Source organism: Phalangium opilio, unplaced genomic scaffold (assembly GCF_054372755.1).
Source record: "Phalangium opilio isolate 3A_F unplaced genomic scaffold, DU_Popi_V2 ptg000082l_1, whole genome shotgun sequence".
NCBI lineage: Eukaryota > Metazoa > Arthropoda > Arachnida > Opiliones > Phalangiidae > Phalangium > Phalangium opilio.
Window position 1 is genome coordinate 11545207 of NW_028324189.1, and position 18208 is coordinate 11563414.

Below are 18208 nucleotides of genomic sequence, written 5' to 3' on the forward strand. Positions count from 1 at the left end.
TTCAGAGGCAAAGAAATAAACATTAGGCAAAATAGCATTAGGTGCCAATGCTCGAAATTTGTAAAATTCAAAACCCATTAATCGGCGTTAAAAAATAGTTTAATTAATTTTAATCGCCATTTTTTGGTGCGATATGGTTATTTATTTTGTAAAGTGTAGGATAGAGTTATAATTGTCATTTTTAGACCGTTAGAACGGCTGATATGGTTTTTCACATATAAATACTTTAATTAGGCCCATAATAATTAAACCGATATTGATTTTGGGGTAATTTTAACCAAGGAATCGAATGGTGATTTGCAAATTAGTATAAAATTAAGTACGTGTAAAAAAATATCACTGTACCGCTTTGAAATCCTGTTTTTCAAATTCCTGACTCTAAAATTAGTCAGGAAAAATAATTTTCTTCTTTAATTACCTTAATTACGAGCTGTAATTAACGAAAAACGTAAAAAATATTCCATCGAAACTTAACGTTGCAAACGTATGAAGTATAAACTGGTGTCACCCTAGGTTTGTGGGGGAGAAATAGTTCGTTTTAAGGGGGAGAGCTAATTTGGCACTAAAACCTTGCCGACTGAAAAACAAGGTTTCTAAGTTATTTTTTAAGTCACTAAACCAAGAGTTGGTTCGAAGATGAAGGTCGAGTTTTAACAAGTAAAGTAAGAAGTCCAGAGTTATAACAAAAAACACAACTAAATTTATTTTCCTTGCCTGCTAGTATAGCGAGGTCTTTCCCGTACAAGTTTTGAAAGTGAAGTGGTAATAAAAGGTTTAAAATTGTAATCTCTCTTTTTTACTCAGCGGAGCCTCCCAGTTGTTTACCCAAAAAGATTCCTCTCGCGTGGGGTTGCGGTAAATTTCCATCTCGGGGTGAGGTCCGATGAACTCTCTTGCACGTGCGCTTATTCTTTAGCTACGGAAATTAACCTATTGAATTCTAGAGTTTAGATCTATTGAAAGGGTTTTTTGGGGGCTCAGCGAGGATAAAGAGGGACTATTCACAAAGTGAAGTAAAAAAATCCAAAATAGAAAAGTTTCCACAAAATGATTAATAATATATAACAGCTTTTTCTTGAAGGCGATTATAAACATTCATAAACAATGACACTAATAATTCCTCATCAACACACTCCCGCCCCTTGACGGAAGGTCAAGACAATTAAGTTTACAAGATTTTTAAGTTTTAACAGAATCACTTTTTTTTTCTTTTAACATTCTAGAAGGTATAACAATTGAACGGGGCGGCGAATAGTGTTCCCCTTTGGTAACTTTAAAACACAAGATCTGATTATTCCGTCCCTGCCCTTAACAGTTTCACATACTCTACCCATTTTCCACATTAATCTGGGTATTTTAGCCTCCTCTACTAATACTACATCGCCAACTTCTAGTTCCCTTGTGGGTTGGCATTTGGTCCGGTGGTGTGCCGATCTCAAGGCTAATAAGTAATCTCTCCTCCACCGAGACCAAAATCTCTCCATCAAAGTTTGACGATATTGCCATCGTCTAGTTAAGTCTGCTCTAGCTACTTGCTGTGGTTCATTGCGAGGGAAAACTCTGGATGGAAGTACTGTCAAACGTCGACCCACCAAGAAATGAGCAGGAGTAAGTGGCATGGGTTCCGACGCGTCTTGATAAGTATGAGTAATTGGGCGCGAGTTAATTGTCGCTTCAATCTCGGTAAGCACAGTCCCAATTTCTTCAAAAGTTAGCCTTGCTAACCCTACGACCTTTCTAAGCGCCACCTTAACGCTTCCCACGAGGCGCTCCCAGAAGCCGCCCCACCAGGCGGCCCGATCCGCTATATATCTCCAGGAGATCATTCGCGTGCTGAAGAAGTCCGCTACTTCCGGGCTCTTCATGTTTTTCCAAAGTAGGGCTAAGTCCGCTTCTGCCCGTTTAAAGGTTTTGGCATTGTCACTAAACATTGTCTTAACCATCCCGCGTCGCGAAATAAACCGACGAAAAGAGAGGATGAAGTTGCCCGTGGCTAAGTCTGAGACCGCCTCTAAGTGCACGGCACGCGTGACAGCGCAGGTGAATAATGCGACATATATTTTGCGTCCGTCCCGGTCATACAAGGGACCGCAGAAGTCGACGCCGCAAACTTCAAAGGCTGGAGCAGGTGTAGTTCTCGCTGGGGGGAGAGGGGCCATTACTGCGGCTGAGGGTTGTGCTCGAAAGTATTTGCATCTAGTGCACTTGTTTAGTTCTCTTTTGACCATTTCTCTGGCCCTCGGAATCCAATACTGCTCTCTGATTTCTCCCAGAGTGTCGCTTATTCCGACATGGTTTAGTCGCTGATGATGGTGAATAGCTAGAAGTTGAGCTAATCGACTCTGGGACGGAAGTATCCATGGATTTTGTTCTCTGTATGAGAAATTGTCGCTACCAATACGGCTTCCAACGGTCATGAGACCATCTTTGTCTAGTGAGGGAGTGAGAGTGATCAGAGGCGAGGTGTTCGCAATTGGCTTCCCGTTTTTTAGCGCGCTCACTTCCGTTGTATAGTATTGCTGTTGAGTTTGCTCCACCCAGTACTTCTCGGCTTTGGAGATCTCTTCCGCGGTCAAGGGTCCAGTTGTTTTAGCTTTAGTTTTCGCGTTTTCCGTGAATCGGATTATCCATGCCGTCACGCGATAAGCTCTAGTTAGTTTGCTATGGTTGTCCAATGGGAATAGAGGTGACCTGGGTGGCTCGTTGCTGCCAATCACTTGCGTCACGGCTAGGCTCTTGGGTCGCAATTCCTCCTCAATTATCTCGTTATCTACTTTTTCTGTGCTTCTGGTTGGCGCATCTCCTTTGAGGAGGAAGTCAGGTCCGTGCAACCAGAATGGGTTGCTAATTAAATCCGCGAGCTTTCCTCCGCGAGTCGGTAAGTCTGCTGGGTTAGTTTTCCCAGAACAATGGTTCCAGTTTATTGGGTCGCTTATCTCTTGAATTTCCCTAACTCTATTGGCTACGAATGGCTTCCATTTGTTTGCCGTTCCGCGTACCCAGTGCAATGTTATCATAGAGTCGGTCCACATTGCGATCCTTGCCGGCTTAGTTTTTAATTGGCTCACGAGACGATGAGTCAGTTTGGCTCCGATGACAGCTCCCATTAACTCTAGTCGCGGAAGAGTGAGTTTTTTAAGCGGCGCCACGCGAGCCTTCGAGGCAATGAGGGTGGTACGGTAGTTGAAATGTTTATCTTGGTAGCGGATGTAGACGACAGTCGCGTAAGCTTGCTCGCTCGCGTCAACAAAGCAGTGGAGCTCGGTTCCGGTTGACGCGTCCTTGGTCGAATCTAGGGTGTAGAATCGTGGAATTTGCACGTGACGCATCTCTGGTAACTCTCCGCACCAACTTGTAAATTTCTCTGATAAGTCTTTGGGTAGACTTTCATCCCATGGTAACCCTTTCTGCCAGAGCTCTTGGATGAGCATTTTAGCTCTTATAGTGAAGGGGCTTAAGAATCCAAGGGGATCGAAGATCCTTGCTACAGCTTGTAGCACAAAGCGTTTAGTATTGCCATTGTCTAGTAGAAACTGGAGTAGAGCGCTCACGTCAAAGTATAGGGAATCTTTTTGCTCGTCCCAGGAGAGTCCCAAAACCTTCACCGATCTCGCTTTGGTCAAGGCTTCATTTGGGTTTTCCGGCTCTATCTCGCCTCCCAGGAGCTTCTTTAGTTCTATGGAGTTACTTTTCCATTTCCGGAGCTTCATTCCAGCGTCGCTCATTATCTTCGCTGCGTCAATAGCCATGTCATAAGTTTCCTTGACGCTTGTTCCTCCCGTAAGTAGATCGTCGACGAATAAGTCTTGATCGAGAGTTTTGCTAGCGAGTGGGTGAGTCTCTAAGTATTTCCGCGCGTGGTGCTTGATAGTTGCTGAGAGCAAAAATGGACTAGCTGTGACCCCGAAGGGCACCCTAGTTAGGCGGTACGTTTGTAGTTCGCGGTTTTCTGAGTCGCTAGGGTCTTTCACCCACAGAAAGCGTAGTGCGTCACGGTCCTCAGGCTTGATTTCGATTTGGTGGAAAGCCTTTTCGATATCTCCGGTTAGGGCTATGTCGTGTTCGCGAAATCGAATCAAGAGGTCGAAGAGGTCTGGAACGAGGCTCGGTCCCGAGTTCATGCAGTCATTCAGTGATGGAATGCCGGATGCATGAGAGGATGCATCTAACACCACTCGCAGCTTTGTGGTTTCGCTTTCTTCTCGTATGACGGCTTGGTGTGGGATGTAGTATACCGCGATTCGTGGATCAGAAACGATCTCTTCCTTTTGTGGTACAACTTCTGCGATACCGACTCGCAGCTGTTCAGCAATTACGTCATTATAGTCAAGGTAGAGCTTCGGATTCGCTCTTAACTTCCTCAAAAGACCTTCAGTCCTTTTCTTAGCTATGACGTAATTATTTCCCAGTTGGTCTTTGTTAGTCTTCCATGGGAATCCCACTTGATACCTTCCATTGACGAAGGATATGGTTTCTTCCAAGTGATTAAGTGTTTCATCTTGCTCGAGTGATTTGACATGACCGTTATCCATAATGCCCATCGCGTCTAACTCCCATAAAGACCTAATTTGGCGGGATAGAGATTCTTCAGCTGCTAGAGTTACAGGCCGTACTTCCGTTCGCGTTATGGTGACGGTGTTCACGGCAACCGAAGGTGATTCTACCGCAGAAACAGTGGCGACGCCCGTGGGTCCCTGTACGACCCATCCAAATTTAGTTTCTAGTGCCACGAGGGCTTTTCCTAGACGCTCTGTACGCCCGCTAGCGATTTCCCAATAACAATCAGAGCCGATAAGTATGTCGATAGGGTGTTCTGCATTGTTTCCGTCGCTTGGGTAGTCCGCGACTTCTAAACCGCGGTTTGCCATTTCTCCAATTAGTTCTTGACTTGGCACGGAGAAGGCCGCGCCACAGATTGAGCCTGCTTCAAAAGCCTTAATAGAACAAGTTTGCGTAGGATCATTCGCGTTTTGGAGCTGCAGCTGAATGATTTTTCTAGTAGTTTGAACGGGAGCTTCCCCTTCAAACTTATGCACGTTTATAGGCTTTTCTCCAATGATCTCTAAGTTTAGCTTGCGCGAGAGTGATTCGGTTATGAAACTGGCTTGGCTGCCGCTATCGAAGAATATTCGCGTTTTGAGAGAGGCGCCCGTTGGACCGATAACCCTAACTCTGGCCGTCTGTAGTAATATTTCTTCCGGTTGATGGTTGTTCGTGAAGTGCGTCGAAACAACCGCCGTTGAAGAATTTTGTCGCGTGTCCGACCCCGTAGAAGAGTTATTTTGGGTCTGCCCAGTTAAAGGGGCTTGCTGGTGGGGGGCGTTAGAGGTATTGCCGTCACAAATGGCTTGATGATGTTTACGCCCGCAAGAACCACAGCTTCTATATCTATAGCGACAACGCATGGCAGGATGCTTTCCTCTCAAACATATAAAACAATTTCTCTTTTCTGATAATCTCTTTTTACGTTCACCAATATTAAGATTGCAATTTAGGGGGTGATGATCAGAGCTTTCGCAAAAAGGACAGAGACTTGGATCGCCCTGTGGGTTAGCATTATTTTGGTCATTCACTGCGACCTGCAAAGAAGCCACGGTTGGAATGGCTGGCTTCCCCGTGTAGTTTGTCTGTCTAGGTGTAAAATTTGGTTTCTCACTGAATTTCTTGAATTCTTTAGGCTTTGATTGTGGTCGTGTGACCGCCCTGACACGCTCTAGACAGACAATTTCCTTTTTAAGAAATTGCAAAAGCTCGGACACTTCCCATTCAGTATCTTCATCTTCACAAGTTCTACCCCTACTAAATTCTAACATCATTTCTGAGGGCAATAGCCCTCCAAGTATATGCACTAGAAAGGAACCGTATTGTTCTTGAGGGACACCTAAAGACGTTAAGCTCCTGACCTCTACTTCGCACGAATCATGTAGTTTTTTGAGCCCTTTAATGTCATCTCTACTATGCACAGCTGGTAATTGTAACAGATTGTTTTTATGCTCGCTAACTATCACACTTTTTGTCCCAAAACGATTAGTTAAAATCCTAATTGCTTCATTATAATGTTCTTCAGTTAAAGATAAACCCCGTATAGACGTAGCGGCGTCACCGCCTAATAATCCCCTAAGGTAAGAAAACTTATCTGTTGGTCCCAGACTCTCGTTGTTGTGGATTGCCGCTTCGAAGGGTCCCCAGAAGGCTTGCCACATGGAGAAATCGCCGTAGAATTTTTGCATTTCCAGTTTTGGGAGACGCACTGTCTGGTTCCTGCCTTCGCTCGACGTTACGCTTGGAGGCCGATACTGCTGCTGATTTTGACCAGTCCCAGGGAAATGATGCGTTGACTTCGCAATAAACCGTTTCGCGCGATTTCGCGAAATCACCAGTTTTTCCATAATTACGATCGCCGAAGCCAGTTCTTGATCTAATTGTTCTTCAGATACCGCTCCATCTAGTAGTGTCTGGTACCGATCATCCAGATGTTTAAGTTCAGTTTCTTTTGAGTCCAGTAGCGCGATTGCTTGCTCAAAAGCTTCAAGTTTAGGTTGCTCCTTTTGTATCTCAAGTTCGACCGAGTTAATCACTGTACTCACAGATGTACGTAGCGCTTTGAGTGCCCTTGCAGCGCGTTTTAGTTGGTCGTCCGCCATAGTTCCGATTCTCCGGTTAGTCCGTAGTTAAAGTTTCACAAGTCCGATTAATCCGTAGTTAGTAGTAGCCCGCATCCGATTAATCCCGATTAATCTTTGAGTTTTAAGTATTTAAGTAGCACGGCACGCACCTGATTAATCCTTTAGTTTTAAGTAGCACGAATCCGATAGTCTTTTAGTTTGTTTTAAGTTAATTCGCCTTGTTACAAACTCGCCTTTCCCGGGTTTCTCGCACCAAAATGTGGGGGAGAAATAGTTCGTTTTAAGGGGGAGAGCTAATTTGGCACTAAAACCTTGCCGACTGAAAAACAAGGTTTCTAAGTTATTTTTTAAGTCACTAAACCAAGAGTTGGTTCGAAGATGAAGGTCGAGTTTTAACAAGTAAAGTAAGAAGTCCAGAGTTATAACAAAAAACACAACTAAATTTATTTTCCTTGCCTGCTAGTATAGCGAGGTCTTTCCCGTACAAGTTTTGAAAGTGAAGTGGTAATAAAAGGTTTAAAATTGTAATCTCTCTTTTTTACTCAGCGGAGCCTCCCAGTTGTTTACCCAAAAAGATTCCTCTCGCGTGGGGTTGCGGTAAATTTCCATCTCGGGGTGAGGTCCGATGAACTCTCTTGCACGTGCGCTTATTCTTTAGCTACGGAAATTAACCTATTGAATTCTAGAGTTTAGATCTATTGAAAGGGTTTTTTGGGGGCTCAGCGAGGATAAAGAGGGACTATTCACAAAGTGAAGTAAAAAAATCCAAAATAGAAAAGTTTCCACAAAATGATTAATAATATATAACAGCTTTTTCTTGAAGGCGATTATAAACATTCATAAACAATGACACTAATAATTCCTCATCAACAAGGTTGGAAGCTGAAATCAAAAACCACTTTTATAACATTTAGTTTTTTGGTTATTTTCGGTTTCTGATTATAATTAGCTTAATGATTTAAGAAAGCACATGAACTCTGAATGTTCCGAATCTCCTGATTCCAATGGTGTTAATTTTAGGTCTCCACGACTTACTGTTAATTAATTTTGTAACTAAACGCCCAAAAAGGCAGACGATATTTTTAATTTTCCGTCTTTCAAACATATTTTTGGCATTAAAATAGCAATTAATTCAAATGATATTATGTGATTCTGACGTAAAAACCTGTAAGGAATCGAATGAAAGTGGTCGCAAGACCGTAGGCTTAGCAGTTGATTAGTTGTTCCACTTAAAAACGAAATTATCAAAATTTTAAAAGATCTCAAATGAATGTGTATTAAGAATACAAATTTAATTTAATTGTTTTATTTTATCGACACAGGGACCACTTTGTAAATCAGATTTTTCTGAAAGTGTACTCCTAATAAAAGCCTTTATTATTATTATTAATTACGGCTATCCGCATTTTTAAATACAACCTAACTGGGAAGCGAGAGAAAAGGCTACGATCTCTGGCCTCCCAGTGTATTTTTGGTATCAAGTGATGTTGATGCTCTTTAATCAGAGCAACAACCTTAATTATCCTAAGTTTTGACGGAAATTTTTTATTGGATATTGTCACGTGACCCATTTGTAACGAAACATGATTTTTAATACAGGGCCATACTTTTATTTTATTTGCTTATGATAGAGCCCAAGAAAAATAACGTCACGGAAAAACCCCTTTTCGTATTCGTACCAAGATGTAAAAAGAAGCTAGGTCCTCTTTGATAAAAGGCCTTTGCCCTGTCCTTATCTACCTAGATCAGGGAGGAGAGCCTAGATCTAAGATACCTATTGCAAGCAGCGTGGACACGCGGGGAAATTTTGATGATTCACGCGTTCTTGGTATGAGAGGGGCCCCTTTTTTATTTTAAGATACTGCGCTCCTTACTGATTTCGAAAAAACTGGTTTAAATTGTACTTAAATTCACACTGTTTGATCGATTTCTGATGTCCCAATTTTTTCAAACCATTTAGAGGAACTTGAAAAATCTGATTCTGTCCAACTACTGACTCTATCTTAAGGCGATTAATTGCTTTGAATTCAGTGTTAAAAACTCTACAACTTGGGATCAAGATTTTTTTCAAATTTATTCATATACTTGGCATAATTCGATTTCCAGCTTTCGACAATCGGTGGTCCATAGTTCAGAAACTGCTAGTCCTACGCTCTCGAAAGTGAAATTATCGGATATCTCAAGCTTGAATTAATCTTTTAGTAACGATCTATTGAATTAAATAGAAGGCGAAAGCTGCTATTAAAACGTCTATAACACAAAATCAAAATATTGCAAGAAACAAAACTAACAAACAACTGTAAAAATTAATTTTAAATTACACTGCTGACTGATAACAAAAATCAAAACTAAATTGATTTTACACTTTAAATGATAGACTTTACAAAAAAAATAATGAGTTAATAAATAAATCCGAGCGCCAAACTAGATAGAGCTTGCTCGGTAGAAGTCCACAAACTAAGGTCTACAATGCTTTGAGGGAGGCCAGAGACTGTAGCATTTTCGATTCCTATCATCAATTTTTACGTCGGAATCGGATAGTTTCGTTTAAATTTATTGCTATTTTAAAGCCAAAAGTATGTTTGAGATACGAAAAATTAAAAATGTAAGCTGTCTTTTTGAAGGTTTAATTGCATAATTAACTAACGGTTAATCGTGAAGATCTGAAATTAACACCATTGGAATTATTAGGAGGCTCAAAACATTCAGAGTTGATGCCTTTCCTTAAATAATTAAGCTAATTACAATTAGAAACCGAAAATAACCGAGAAACTAAATTTCTAAAAGTGGTCTTCGATTTCAGCTTTCAACCTAGTGTTACACCCGTAAATACTTCGTACGTTTGCATAAGTTTCGCTGGATTTTAATTACGTCTCGCAATTAATGTAATTTAAGAAGAAATTGGCGTCCAGTTATTTTCATATTTATTCATATAATTTGCATAATTCTATTTCTAGCTTTCTACGTTTGGTAGTCTATAGTTCAGAAACTGCTAGTCCTACGCTCTCGAAAGTGAAATTATTGGATTTCCCATCCCTGAATTAATATATAATAAATGATAAATTAAATTTAATAAAGGCGAAAATTGCGATTAAAGTCTATAACAAAAATCAAAACAATGTAGAATTTAGTTTGTGGACTTCTACCAAGCCAGCTGTAGTTTGGCACTGATTGGTACAGTTTAGTTTATGGTGTGATATTGGGAGGTGAGCAACGTCTTAATTACGTTGGCATTTGTATAACTTTACTTTGAAACAGGCCTGAAATAAAACAGGGTTCGTACACGATCTGCCAAAGTTTATAAATTGATATGTAAATGAGAATGAAGAAAAACAAATTCTTTTCATAGCTAACTTAAGGGACACTCGAGTATTCAACCTATATTGATAGCCAAATGATACAGGAAAAAGTAGCCTCCCCGTTTGTTTTTATGTTTGTAAACTACAATTTATAAGTTATCATAGCTTTCATTTTATCATTATAGGGGCGTGTGTTAAGCAATTTTGTGTCCGGGGTCCAAAATTCACCGATTCTATCCGGTGGAAGAAACGAACATTGCAGGGCTCCCAGCGCTTAGTGCACAAAAATAATAGGTATTATAGGGTCAGTATGCATAACTTTGGACACTTTTTGCATAACCTTGAATAACTTCCGTTGCTTATATGTTAGACTCAAAATTAAAAAAGCAATGGAGAGAAGCATTCTTAAGACACATTCTCACAAGTTTTCAACTTTTTAAATGGAACACATTTTTCGCAAAGTAGAGTTCCCCAAAGGCCGAATTCGTGCTCAACTTTGGACACTTCTATGTAACTTTGGACGCCCCCTTCCTAACTTTGGACACCCCTTCCTAACTTTGGACAGCGAAAAAAGGGTGACTTGGGCACGCATTAGGCGAATCACAATTTCAAAAGTTAAAATATAGGCTTAGGCCGACCTAGACGTATGCCTAAAATAGGCCTATAGGCCTATAAAAAATCAGAAATTTCTTTAAAACAAACTTTATTAAATATGGGGCTACTTATGTAGGTTTTTAGGTATATAGGGCCTAGGCCTATTTTGGCGCGCTGTTTGCCGCGTAACAATTTTAACAAACTGAGGACGTGTCCCTTATTGTTTTAAACTCTAAAAAAGGCTAATATCGCGAGTTAATTAGTGTTAACAAACGGAGAAATCGGCCAGCATGAAAGTGTCCAAAGTTGGAAATTTGCCCAGGTGTTTTAAAAGCTGAATATTTCGTCGAATTTCCCGCGTAAGACAGTGTTTAAAATACGGATTATGAAGCCAAAAAGTTGCTCTTTCGAATGGTTTCTAGTTTGTTCAGGTATGATTTCTCTAATTTTCGTCAAACCTTATTTCCCGGGACCAAAGGGTTGACCCCCGTCAAATTTGGCCGTAATTTAAATGGACGAGTTTGGGGAGTGGGCTAATTTGGCTCGTAACGTAGTCGGATGTTATTCTACGACTTTGAAGTATTTTTTTCTAAATTCCTCACATTCTAAGCTTTAAAATGAGCTATTTCATTATCAATTTGATGCATCCAGTAATTAAATATGATTTTTATAATAAAAGTGTCTAAAGTTGCAGCTGTCCAAAGTTAGGCACACTGACCCTAGGTCTAAAAGGCCAAAATTATAAGATATTTAAAGGTCCAAAAATTATCAATTTATAGGTTCATACTTATGTAAATTTTATACATTTGAAATTACGAATTATTGGAGTTTTACAGGAAGTATATTGTACAGTATATTCGAGAGTGGACTTGAAATTTTAAACATTTGTTAATAGTGTAGCAACTAAATTATTTACCATGAAATTTTTATAGTTAATTACCTTACATTTTTAATTATTTTAAATGTCAGGTACTTTTGACTAGTTCAGGGTTACCACGAAATTTTCAGATTCAAATTCCCTGACTTTTTCAGGTTTTGTCTGACTTTCATTACGATTTTCCCTAACATGTTTAAGCCCAATTGTCATTAATCTAAATAACTATACAATTGTGTTTAAATCGCCTTTTCCTTTTTGAACATACAACTTAAAAGCGAGCTCCGCGATTTTGGTGTGTGGTCAAACGTTATCTCGCTAAAACGGCGTTTATTTAGAAAAATAATCAAAAATTTTGGATTGTTTTTTGAACTTTCTTAGTGTTTTTAAACAAACATAACCAAAATATAGGTATTATAGGATAGATTTAGGAATTATAGGTTTTTATAGGACCATCTCGGAATTATAAGTTTCTATAGGACCATCTCGGAATTATAGGTTTCTATAGGACCATCTCGGAATTATAGGTTTCTATAGGACCATCTCGGAATTATAGGTTTCTATAGGACCATCTCGGAATTATAGGTTTCTATAGGACCATCTCGGAATTATAGGTTTTTATAGGACCATCTCGGAATTATAGGTTTTTATAGGACCATCTCGGGATTTTAGGTTTTTATAGGACCATCTCGGAATTTTTAGGTATTTATAGGTATTATCAGAAGTACATAATACTTCTCTTCGAGAGAAGTGTACCACAAAGCTGGGCAAGTGTAACGTCCTTCTTCCCAACATCGGAACATTTGGAGTAAGGTTACTAAAAATAATCACCTACGCGATAAATAGTTCCCTCATCATTACTCTATTTGCGTTAAAACTATTTGGCAAGACGCACTTGTGAATTTTTATCTCACCCCAAGACTAGGTTAGGGAGTTGATTGCTGAGGATTTAGTACCAAACAGTTATAGAATTCATCTTACGGTGCAATGCCCATCTGTAGTTTAATTGATGAGCGGAAGAGCAAACAAAAAGGGTGAGCCACGGAAGAATGACGTTACATAACTAATGTATTAAAATAATACAGAGTGGCACCCTTATTCTATTATCACCTTCTGGTATTATAGGTACTCTGGGAGATAACCTTGATAGACCCCGCCCCTACATAACGAATTGTTGATCCCTTTAAGCTTTAGGTCGATCGCTAGAAAGCATCGTTTCATTCAAAAATATTGTATTCTTTTCCCCTTTTTATTTTCCTATTTTGCGTACTTTTTCTGTTTTAACTCATGACAAACGTTTTTCTGTAACCGCTGCTCACGCTTAATCCACCCCGATGGCTCTGTGGGCAATTGTTCAACCAAACCAAATAAATAAATGAATAAGTTGTAAAAACCCCAACATCATGCGGATATTTGATAGGAGTCGGTACAAATATTATTTAATGTTAACTGTAACCATAAACACTAAAATCAGTGTCAAAATAGAAAACTTCCCGCTACTCACTCCCTTAAAATATTTGGCGTTTAACCCGGGTAGCTTTCACTAACACTAACACTAGTTATAATTACATATTCATAGATGTATATGAAAGGGTACCGATACGAAAAGCCAGTGGAACCGCTGGAGCGCAGAGCGCTTGTTAATTGGCATTTTAAAAATAGCGCCTTAGCGATATTGTTCAAGCTTGAAATAACCGGCTCCATCTATCGCAAATCCATGCGTTAGAATATATTCATTCCTTGCAATAAAACGTTTTCAACGTACTTCATCTTTTATTCTTACTATGATTGTACTAATCAAATTATAGTTTACTTTTCGGTTAAATTTTACATATACAGGCGACAGCACAAGAGGAGGCACCAAAAACGGGTCAAATTCACAGCGTACATGATTCGAGAACCGGAAGTTCGTTCCGTGGACCGTGACTCTGCCGTGTTTACTACAGGTTGAACCAGGGGTCGCTGGTTAGCCGTTAAACTCAGTCGCGAAGAGTTTCCCCAGGCAAAGAGAGTCTTCCCACGTAAAGAGAGTTTTCCCAGGCAAAGAGAGTTTACCCACGCAAAGAGAGTTTTTCCACGCAAAGAGAGTTTTTCCACGCAAAGAGAGTTTTCCCACGCAAAGAGAGTTTTCCCACGCAAAGAGAGTTTTCCCACGCAAAGAGAGTTTTCCCACGCAAAGAGAGTTTTTCCACGCAAAGAGAGTTTCCCACGCAAAGAGAGTTTTCCCACGCAAAGAGAGTTTACCCACGTAAAGAGAGTTTTCCCACGTAAAGAGAGTTTTCCCAGGCAAAGAGAGTTTTAATTAACTCAATCATTCACAGGACCCACCTTAGACAGCCACCCAACAGTTTCATCCAATAAGATTGATTCGGGTAAATGGACACCTCATTTCCCCGAAGAAAGCACCGCCCATTTTGACCCCCTTTTACCCCCATTTTTACCTTCGGGGAAACGAACGTTCGGGGAAATGGACCTGGCCCGTAGTATACAGCCTGTATCATCGGAAGTGACATAATTCTTTGAAATATCAGCAATTTTAATCAGTGTCGCTTGATTTTGACTTTCTAGGTAAGTTTTATCAATATTTACTAACTATTATCGATAAGAGACTGCTCATAATTTAGTGATAAACAGTTACTATAAAAGGGCTTCGTTTTCGAGCGACTAGTTGAGCCAAGGCTTACAGAAAAATACCGCAATAATGTCGCGTAATTACAATTACCGCCCTCATTATTATGTAGCCAAAATGTCAGACGGTGCACCAGGGTATCCTATGCCTCAAGGACAAGGTGGTTACCCCATGCCACAGCAAGGAGCTCCTGGAGGTTATCCACAACCCGGAGCTGCATCAGGCTACCCCATGCCAGGACAACCTCAACCAGGACAGGGTGGCTATCCTGGACAGGGCGGGTATCCAGGACAGGGTGGCTATCCTGGACAGGGCGGGTATCCTGGACAACCTCAACCAGGACAGGGTGGTTATCCTGGGCAACCTCAACCTGGACAGGGCGGGTATCCTGGCCAACCTCAACCCGGAATGGGTGGCTATCCTGGGCAACCCCAACCCGGAATGGGTGGCTATCCTGGGCAACCTCAACCTGGAATGGGTGGCTATCCCGGGCAACCTCAACCTGGAATGGGTGGATATCCTGGACAACCCCAACCTGGAATGGGTGGATATCCTGGACAACCTCAACCTGGAATGGGTGGATATCCTGGACAACCTCAACCTGGAATGGGTGGCTATCCTGGACAACCTCAACCTGGAATGGGTGGCTATCCTGGACAGCCTCAGGTTGGACTTCCAGCCGACATAGGAGGGGTTCAAGGAACTTCCAAATGTTGTACTCAAGTGGAACTGACAATCAAGTGCCAAAACTTGACGGACAAGGATACCTTTTCTAAATCAGACCCCATGGCTTTGGTTTATGTTCAAATTGGAAACCAATGGGTTGAGGTACAGAACTCATTAAATGATTGATAAAGAAATTCTTGATTAATTGGTAGTTTTCATGTCTTTTAGAAAGGACGCACAGAGAATGTGAAAAACAATCACAACCCCGAATTTGCCACTAAAATTAAGCTGGACTATTATTTTGAACAAGTCCAAAAGATCCGCTTTGATGTCTATGACGTTGATAATAGAACTGCAACCATGAAGGATGACGACTTCTTGGGAACTATGGAATGGACTTTGGGTCAAGTTGTATCTTCTAGCCCGTTTACTAAACCCTTATTAAGAAGAAATGGGCAAAAAATGAGAAACAGTACCATTACAGTATGGTTTAACCTTCAATATGTGCAAAGAGTCGTTGACTCGTTTGTTAAACAAAATTTTAACCACAGATTTACGCTATTGAACAAGACAGTAGCGGCAACAATGAAGTCCTTCAAATGACTTTCAAAGGTCAAAAACTTGATAGTAAAGACTTCATGGGCAAATCGGATCCTTTCTTAGAGATATTAAAAGCCGGAAGAGACGGAACTTGGCAAATGGTCCATAGAACTGAAGTCATTAATAATAACTTGAACCCTTCATGGCGTCCTTTTGAAATAAATCGTCAGTTGTTGGGAGGAATTAATGAAAATGAGCATCTTTTAATAAGATGCTTTGACCATGATGGGGATGGAACCCACGATTTAATTGGTGAAGCCAAATTAACATTGAGAGAGTTGTTAGAAGGACAACCCAAAAATTGGGCCCTGATTAATTTAAAGAAACAAGCTAAGAAAGGAAAATCTTATAAGGATTCGGGGAAATTAATCTTGGAATCATGCAAGATTAATAAGACTTATAGTTTCTTGGATTATATTTTTGGAGGCACTAAAGTTAACTTTGTTGTGAGTTTTTTTTAATTAATTATAACAGAAGTGAGATGAGAGTAGAAGTGAAGGGCTCTAGCATTGGTAATAAATCCTGGCATTAGTGAACAAATTTGAGGATTTTATGCCGCTTCCATCGCGCCTACACTAGAGAGAAAAAAGGTCGAGTTCCAAAAACATTTCCTATACCCCCTTCCCCTCAACCAAAAGCCGCTGAACACGGACGCGGGTGCTTGAATCTAGTTCGGCCGTCTACCGCCACGAGCGTCTCGCGTTTTGGAGGGAAAATTCAGAAACCGCTACCAGAGGGCCAACCGTTGGTGCGTTGTCAAGAATATTCACTTTCGCCAAGTGAATTAAGAATTTGGTTAGCTCAGTACTTCTGGCTGGTCTCATCTCACTTCTGATTATAATTATTAGGTTCCAGCAAGATTTTTAATGATTATAATTGCGTAGGTTGCTGTGGACTTTACTGCCTCTAATGGAGACCCGCGGGTTCCTAATTCTCTTCATTTTTTAAACCCTTCCCAACCAAATGATTACGTTTCCGCTATCACGACTATTGGTGCTATTATTCAAGATTATGATAGTGATAAAATGTTTCCTGGTTTGGGTTTTGGAGCCAAAATTCCACCCAATTATCAAGTTTCCCACGAATTTGCGTTGAATTTTAATATGTCAAATCCTTTCTGTCCTGGTGAATATTTATAATGGTTTAACTCTCTTTTAAAGGGAGGGTGAAGTAGAAAATCAAGTGATTTTTTATCGATTCTTCTACTAATTTTAAGACCAGTCTGCATAGTGAAACATTCAGAAAATACTTCCGAATGATTTTAAAGTTCAAATTAGGTTCAGGTTTTAAGGATAATTTTAAACAAGGACTGCCGACCAATCGCGTAACGCCCTGCCTTTTTATTAACAAAATTCACGTGGCACGCTCCATGTCGAATGAAATTTATCATGAGATTTGATAAAATTAGGCGCGCGACGTGATAATCGTGGCGCGAGACATGGAACGTGCCACGAGAATTTTGTTAACAAAAAGGCAGGGCGTTACGCGATTGGTCGGAGGTCCTTGTTTAAAATTATTCTTAAAATCTGAACCTAATTTGAATTTTAAAATCATTCCGAACTGGTATTTCCTGAATGTTTCACTATGCAAACTGGTCTTGAAATTAGTAGAAGAATCGTTAAAAAAATCACTTGATTTTCTACTTCACCCTCCCTTTAATTACGTTTTGGCATTAATAACTTTTAATTTAATGTTTAGGAATTGAAGGTTTGATATCTGCTTATCAAAACTGTCTCTCTCAAGTGCAGCTTTATGGGCCGACAAATTTTGCCCCTGTTATAAATCATTGTTCTAAATTTGCCCAACAGTCTCACTCTCAAACAACTCCAGATGTGAGTTGTCTAGATTTAGATTAACTTTAATTTTTCTATTTTAGTTATGAAGATTAACTATTTAATATTTATTTATTGCAGAATTATTTCGTTCTTTTGATACTAACTGATGGAGAAATAACGGATATGGGAGAAACTTGCGACGCTATCGTTAGGGCTTCCCAATTACCCATGTCTATAATTATTATCGGAGTTGGTAATGCTGATTTTAGCAAGATGAATTTCTTAGACGGAGATGGTGGTGCTTTAAAAAGTCCTAGTGGTGCTAGAGCTGTTAGGGACATAGTTCAGTTTGTTCCTTTTAATAGATACAAAATGGTACCCAACTAATTGTGAACTCATTTTTTTTATAATTTATGTTGCTAAACAATTAAAATGTTTTCTTTAGGTTGATAGATCTTATTTAGCGAGAGAAGTTTTGGCTGAAGTTCCTCAACAGTTGACGCAATATTTCCGTCAACGTAATATGCCTCCAAATCCACCAAGACAAAATGTGCAGGAATTTACATAAACCAGTATTTTTCAAGTATTTCTCAAGATTTTAAGCATTTAATAGCTGTTTTTTCAGGCCATGGCGAGTGAGCAAATCCATCCATCTTAGATTTAGGAAACAATTGCTTGCTTTGCGGTTTTGAGACAATTTTAATTGGGCATATTATATTCAACTTTGAGATTTTTAAAGGAGAAATTGATTTTAGCAGTATTTACGCTGTGATCTCTATAAAAGTCTTAAAATTTATTTATCAATCAAGTTCACTCTATTTTATTACGGATTTGAATATAGTTCTTCCAAAAATATTTGTTAAAAATTTAAAATTAACGATTTCTATGTTTTTCTACTCATTCTATAATCTTATGTTCAGGTTATTGTCCAAGGCTTAATGTTAAAAAATATTTCAAAAGTGCCATTTGTATTTACTATTTACCTCCGTGACAGGAAAGCCTTATTTTAGTTGTTATTACTCAAAAGTCATAATTATTCAATATAATAAAGTATTTTGTTGTTGAAAATTCATTTTTTTTGGTTTGATAATAATTAAAAGTGTTTTAATTGTAATTTTGTCTTCAGCGACGTTATAAGGTAATTC

The 18208-nt window shown here is 39.6% G+C and overlaps 1 protein-coding gene and 1 long non-coding RNA gene across 3 annotated transcripts; both read left to right on the forward strand.

Moving 5' to 3' along the window:
* The first annotated feature begins 375 nt into the window (after window positions 1-375).
* On the forward strand, window positions 376-13875 carry LOC149651684 (uncharacterized). The gene is made up of 3 exons (XR_016371310.1): window positions 376-513; window positions 7501-10219; window positions 13233-13875. It is a non-coding gene; the product is annotated as an uncharacterized LOC149651684 (long non-coding RNA).
* LOC149651685 (copine-3-like) lies at window positions 13873-18135 on the forward strand. 2 transcript variants are annotated; one of them, XM_089848684.1, is made up of 10 exons: window positions 13873-13961; window positions 14135-14271; window positions 14308-14850; window positions 14917-15171; window positions 15240-15734; window positions 16173-16413; window positions 16987-17120; window positions 17202-17438; window positions 17509-17613; window positions 17689-18135. In XM_089848684.1, the coding sequence occupies exons 2-10, from the start codon at window positions 14140-14142 to the stop codon at window positions 17719-17721; spliced, it is 2175 nt and encodes a 724-aa protein (XP_089704810.1). In that variant the 5' UTR covers window positions 13873-13961; window positions 14135-14139; the 3' UTR covers window positions 17722-18135. The 2 variants fall into 2 exon arrangements, with proteins under 2 accessions (XP_089704810.1, XP_089704809.1); XM_089848683.1 differs by having other exon boundaries at window positions 14135-14850.
* Window positions 18136-18208: the final 73 nt, after the last annotated feature.

Excerpts from the sequence above, each read along its gene's own strand:
- LOC149651685 (XM_089848683.1), top strand. The coding sequence starts at position 14,140 with ATGTCAGACGGTGCACCAGGGTATCCTATGCCTCAAGGACAAGGTGGT. Across the intron at positions 15,172-15,239 it reads TGAGAAACAGTACCATTACA|ATTTACGCTATTGAACAAGA; the intron begins GTATGGTTTAAC and ends TTTTAACCACAG. Across the intron at positions 17,439-17,508 it reads CTTTTAATAGATACAAAATG|GTTGATAGATCTTATTTAGC; the intron begins GTACCCAACTAA and ends TGTTTTCTTTAG.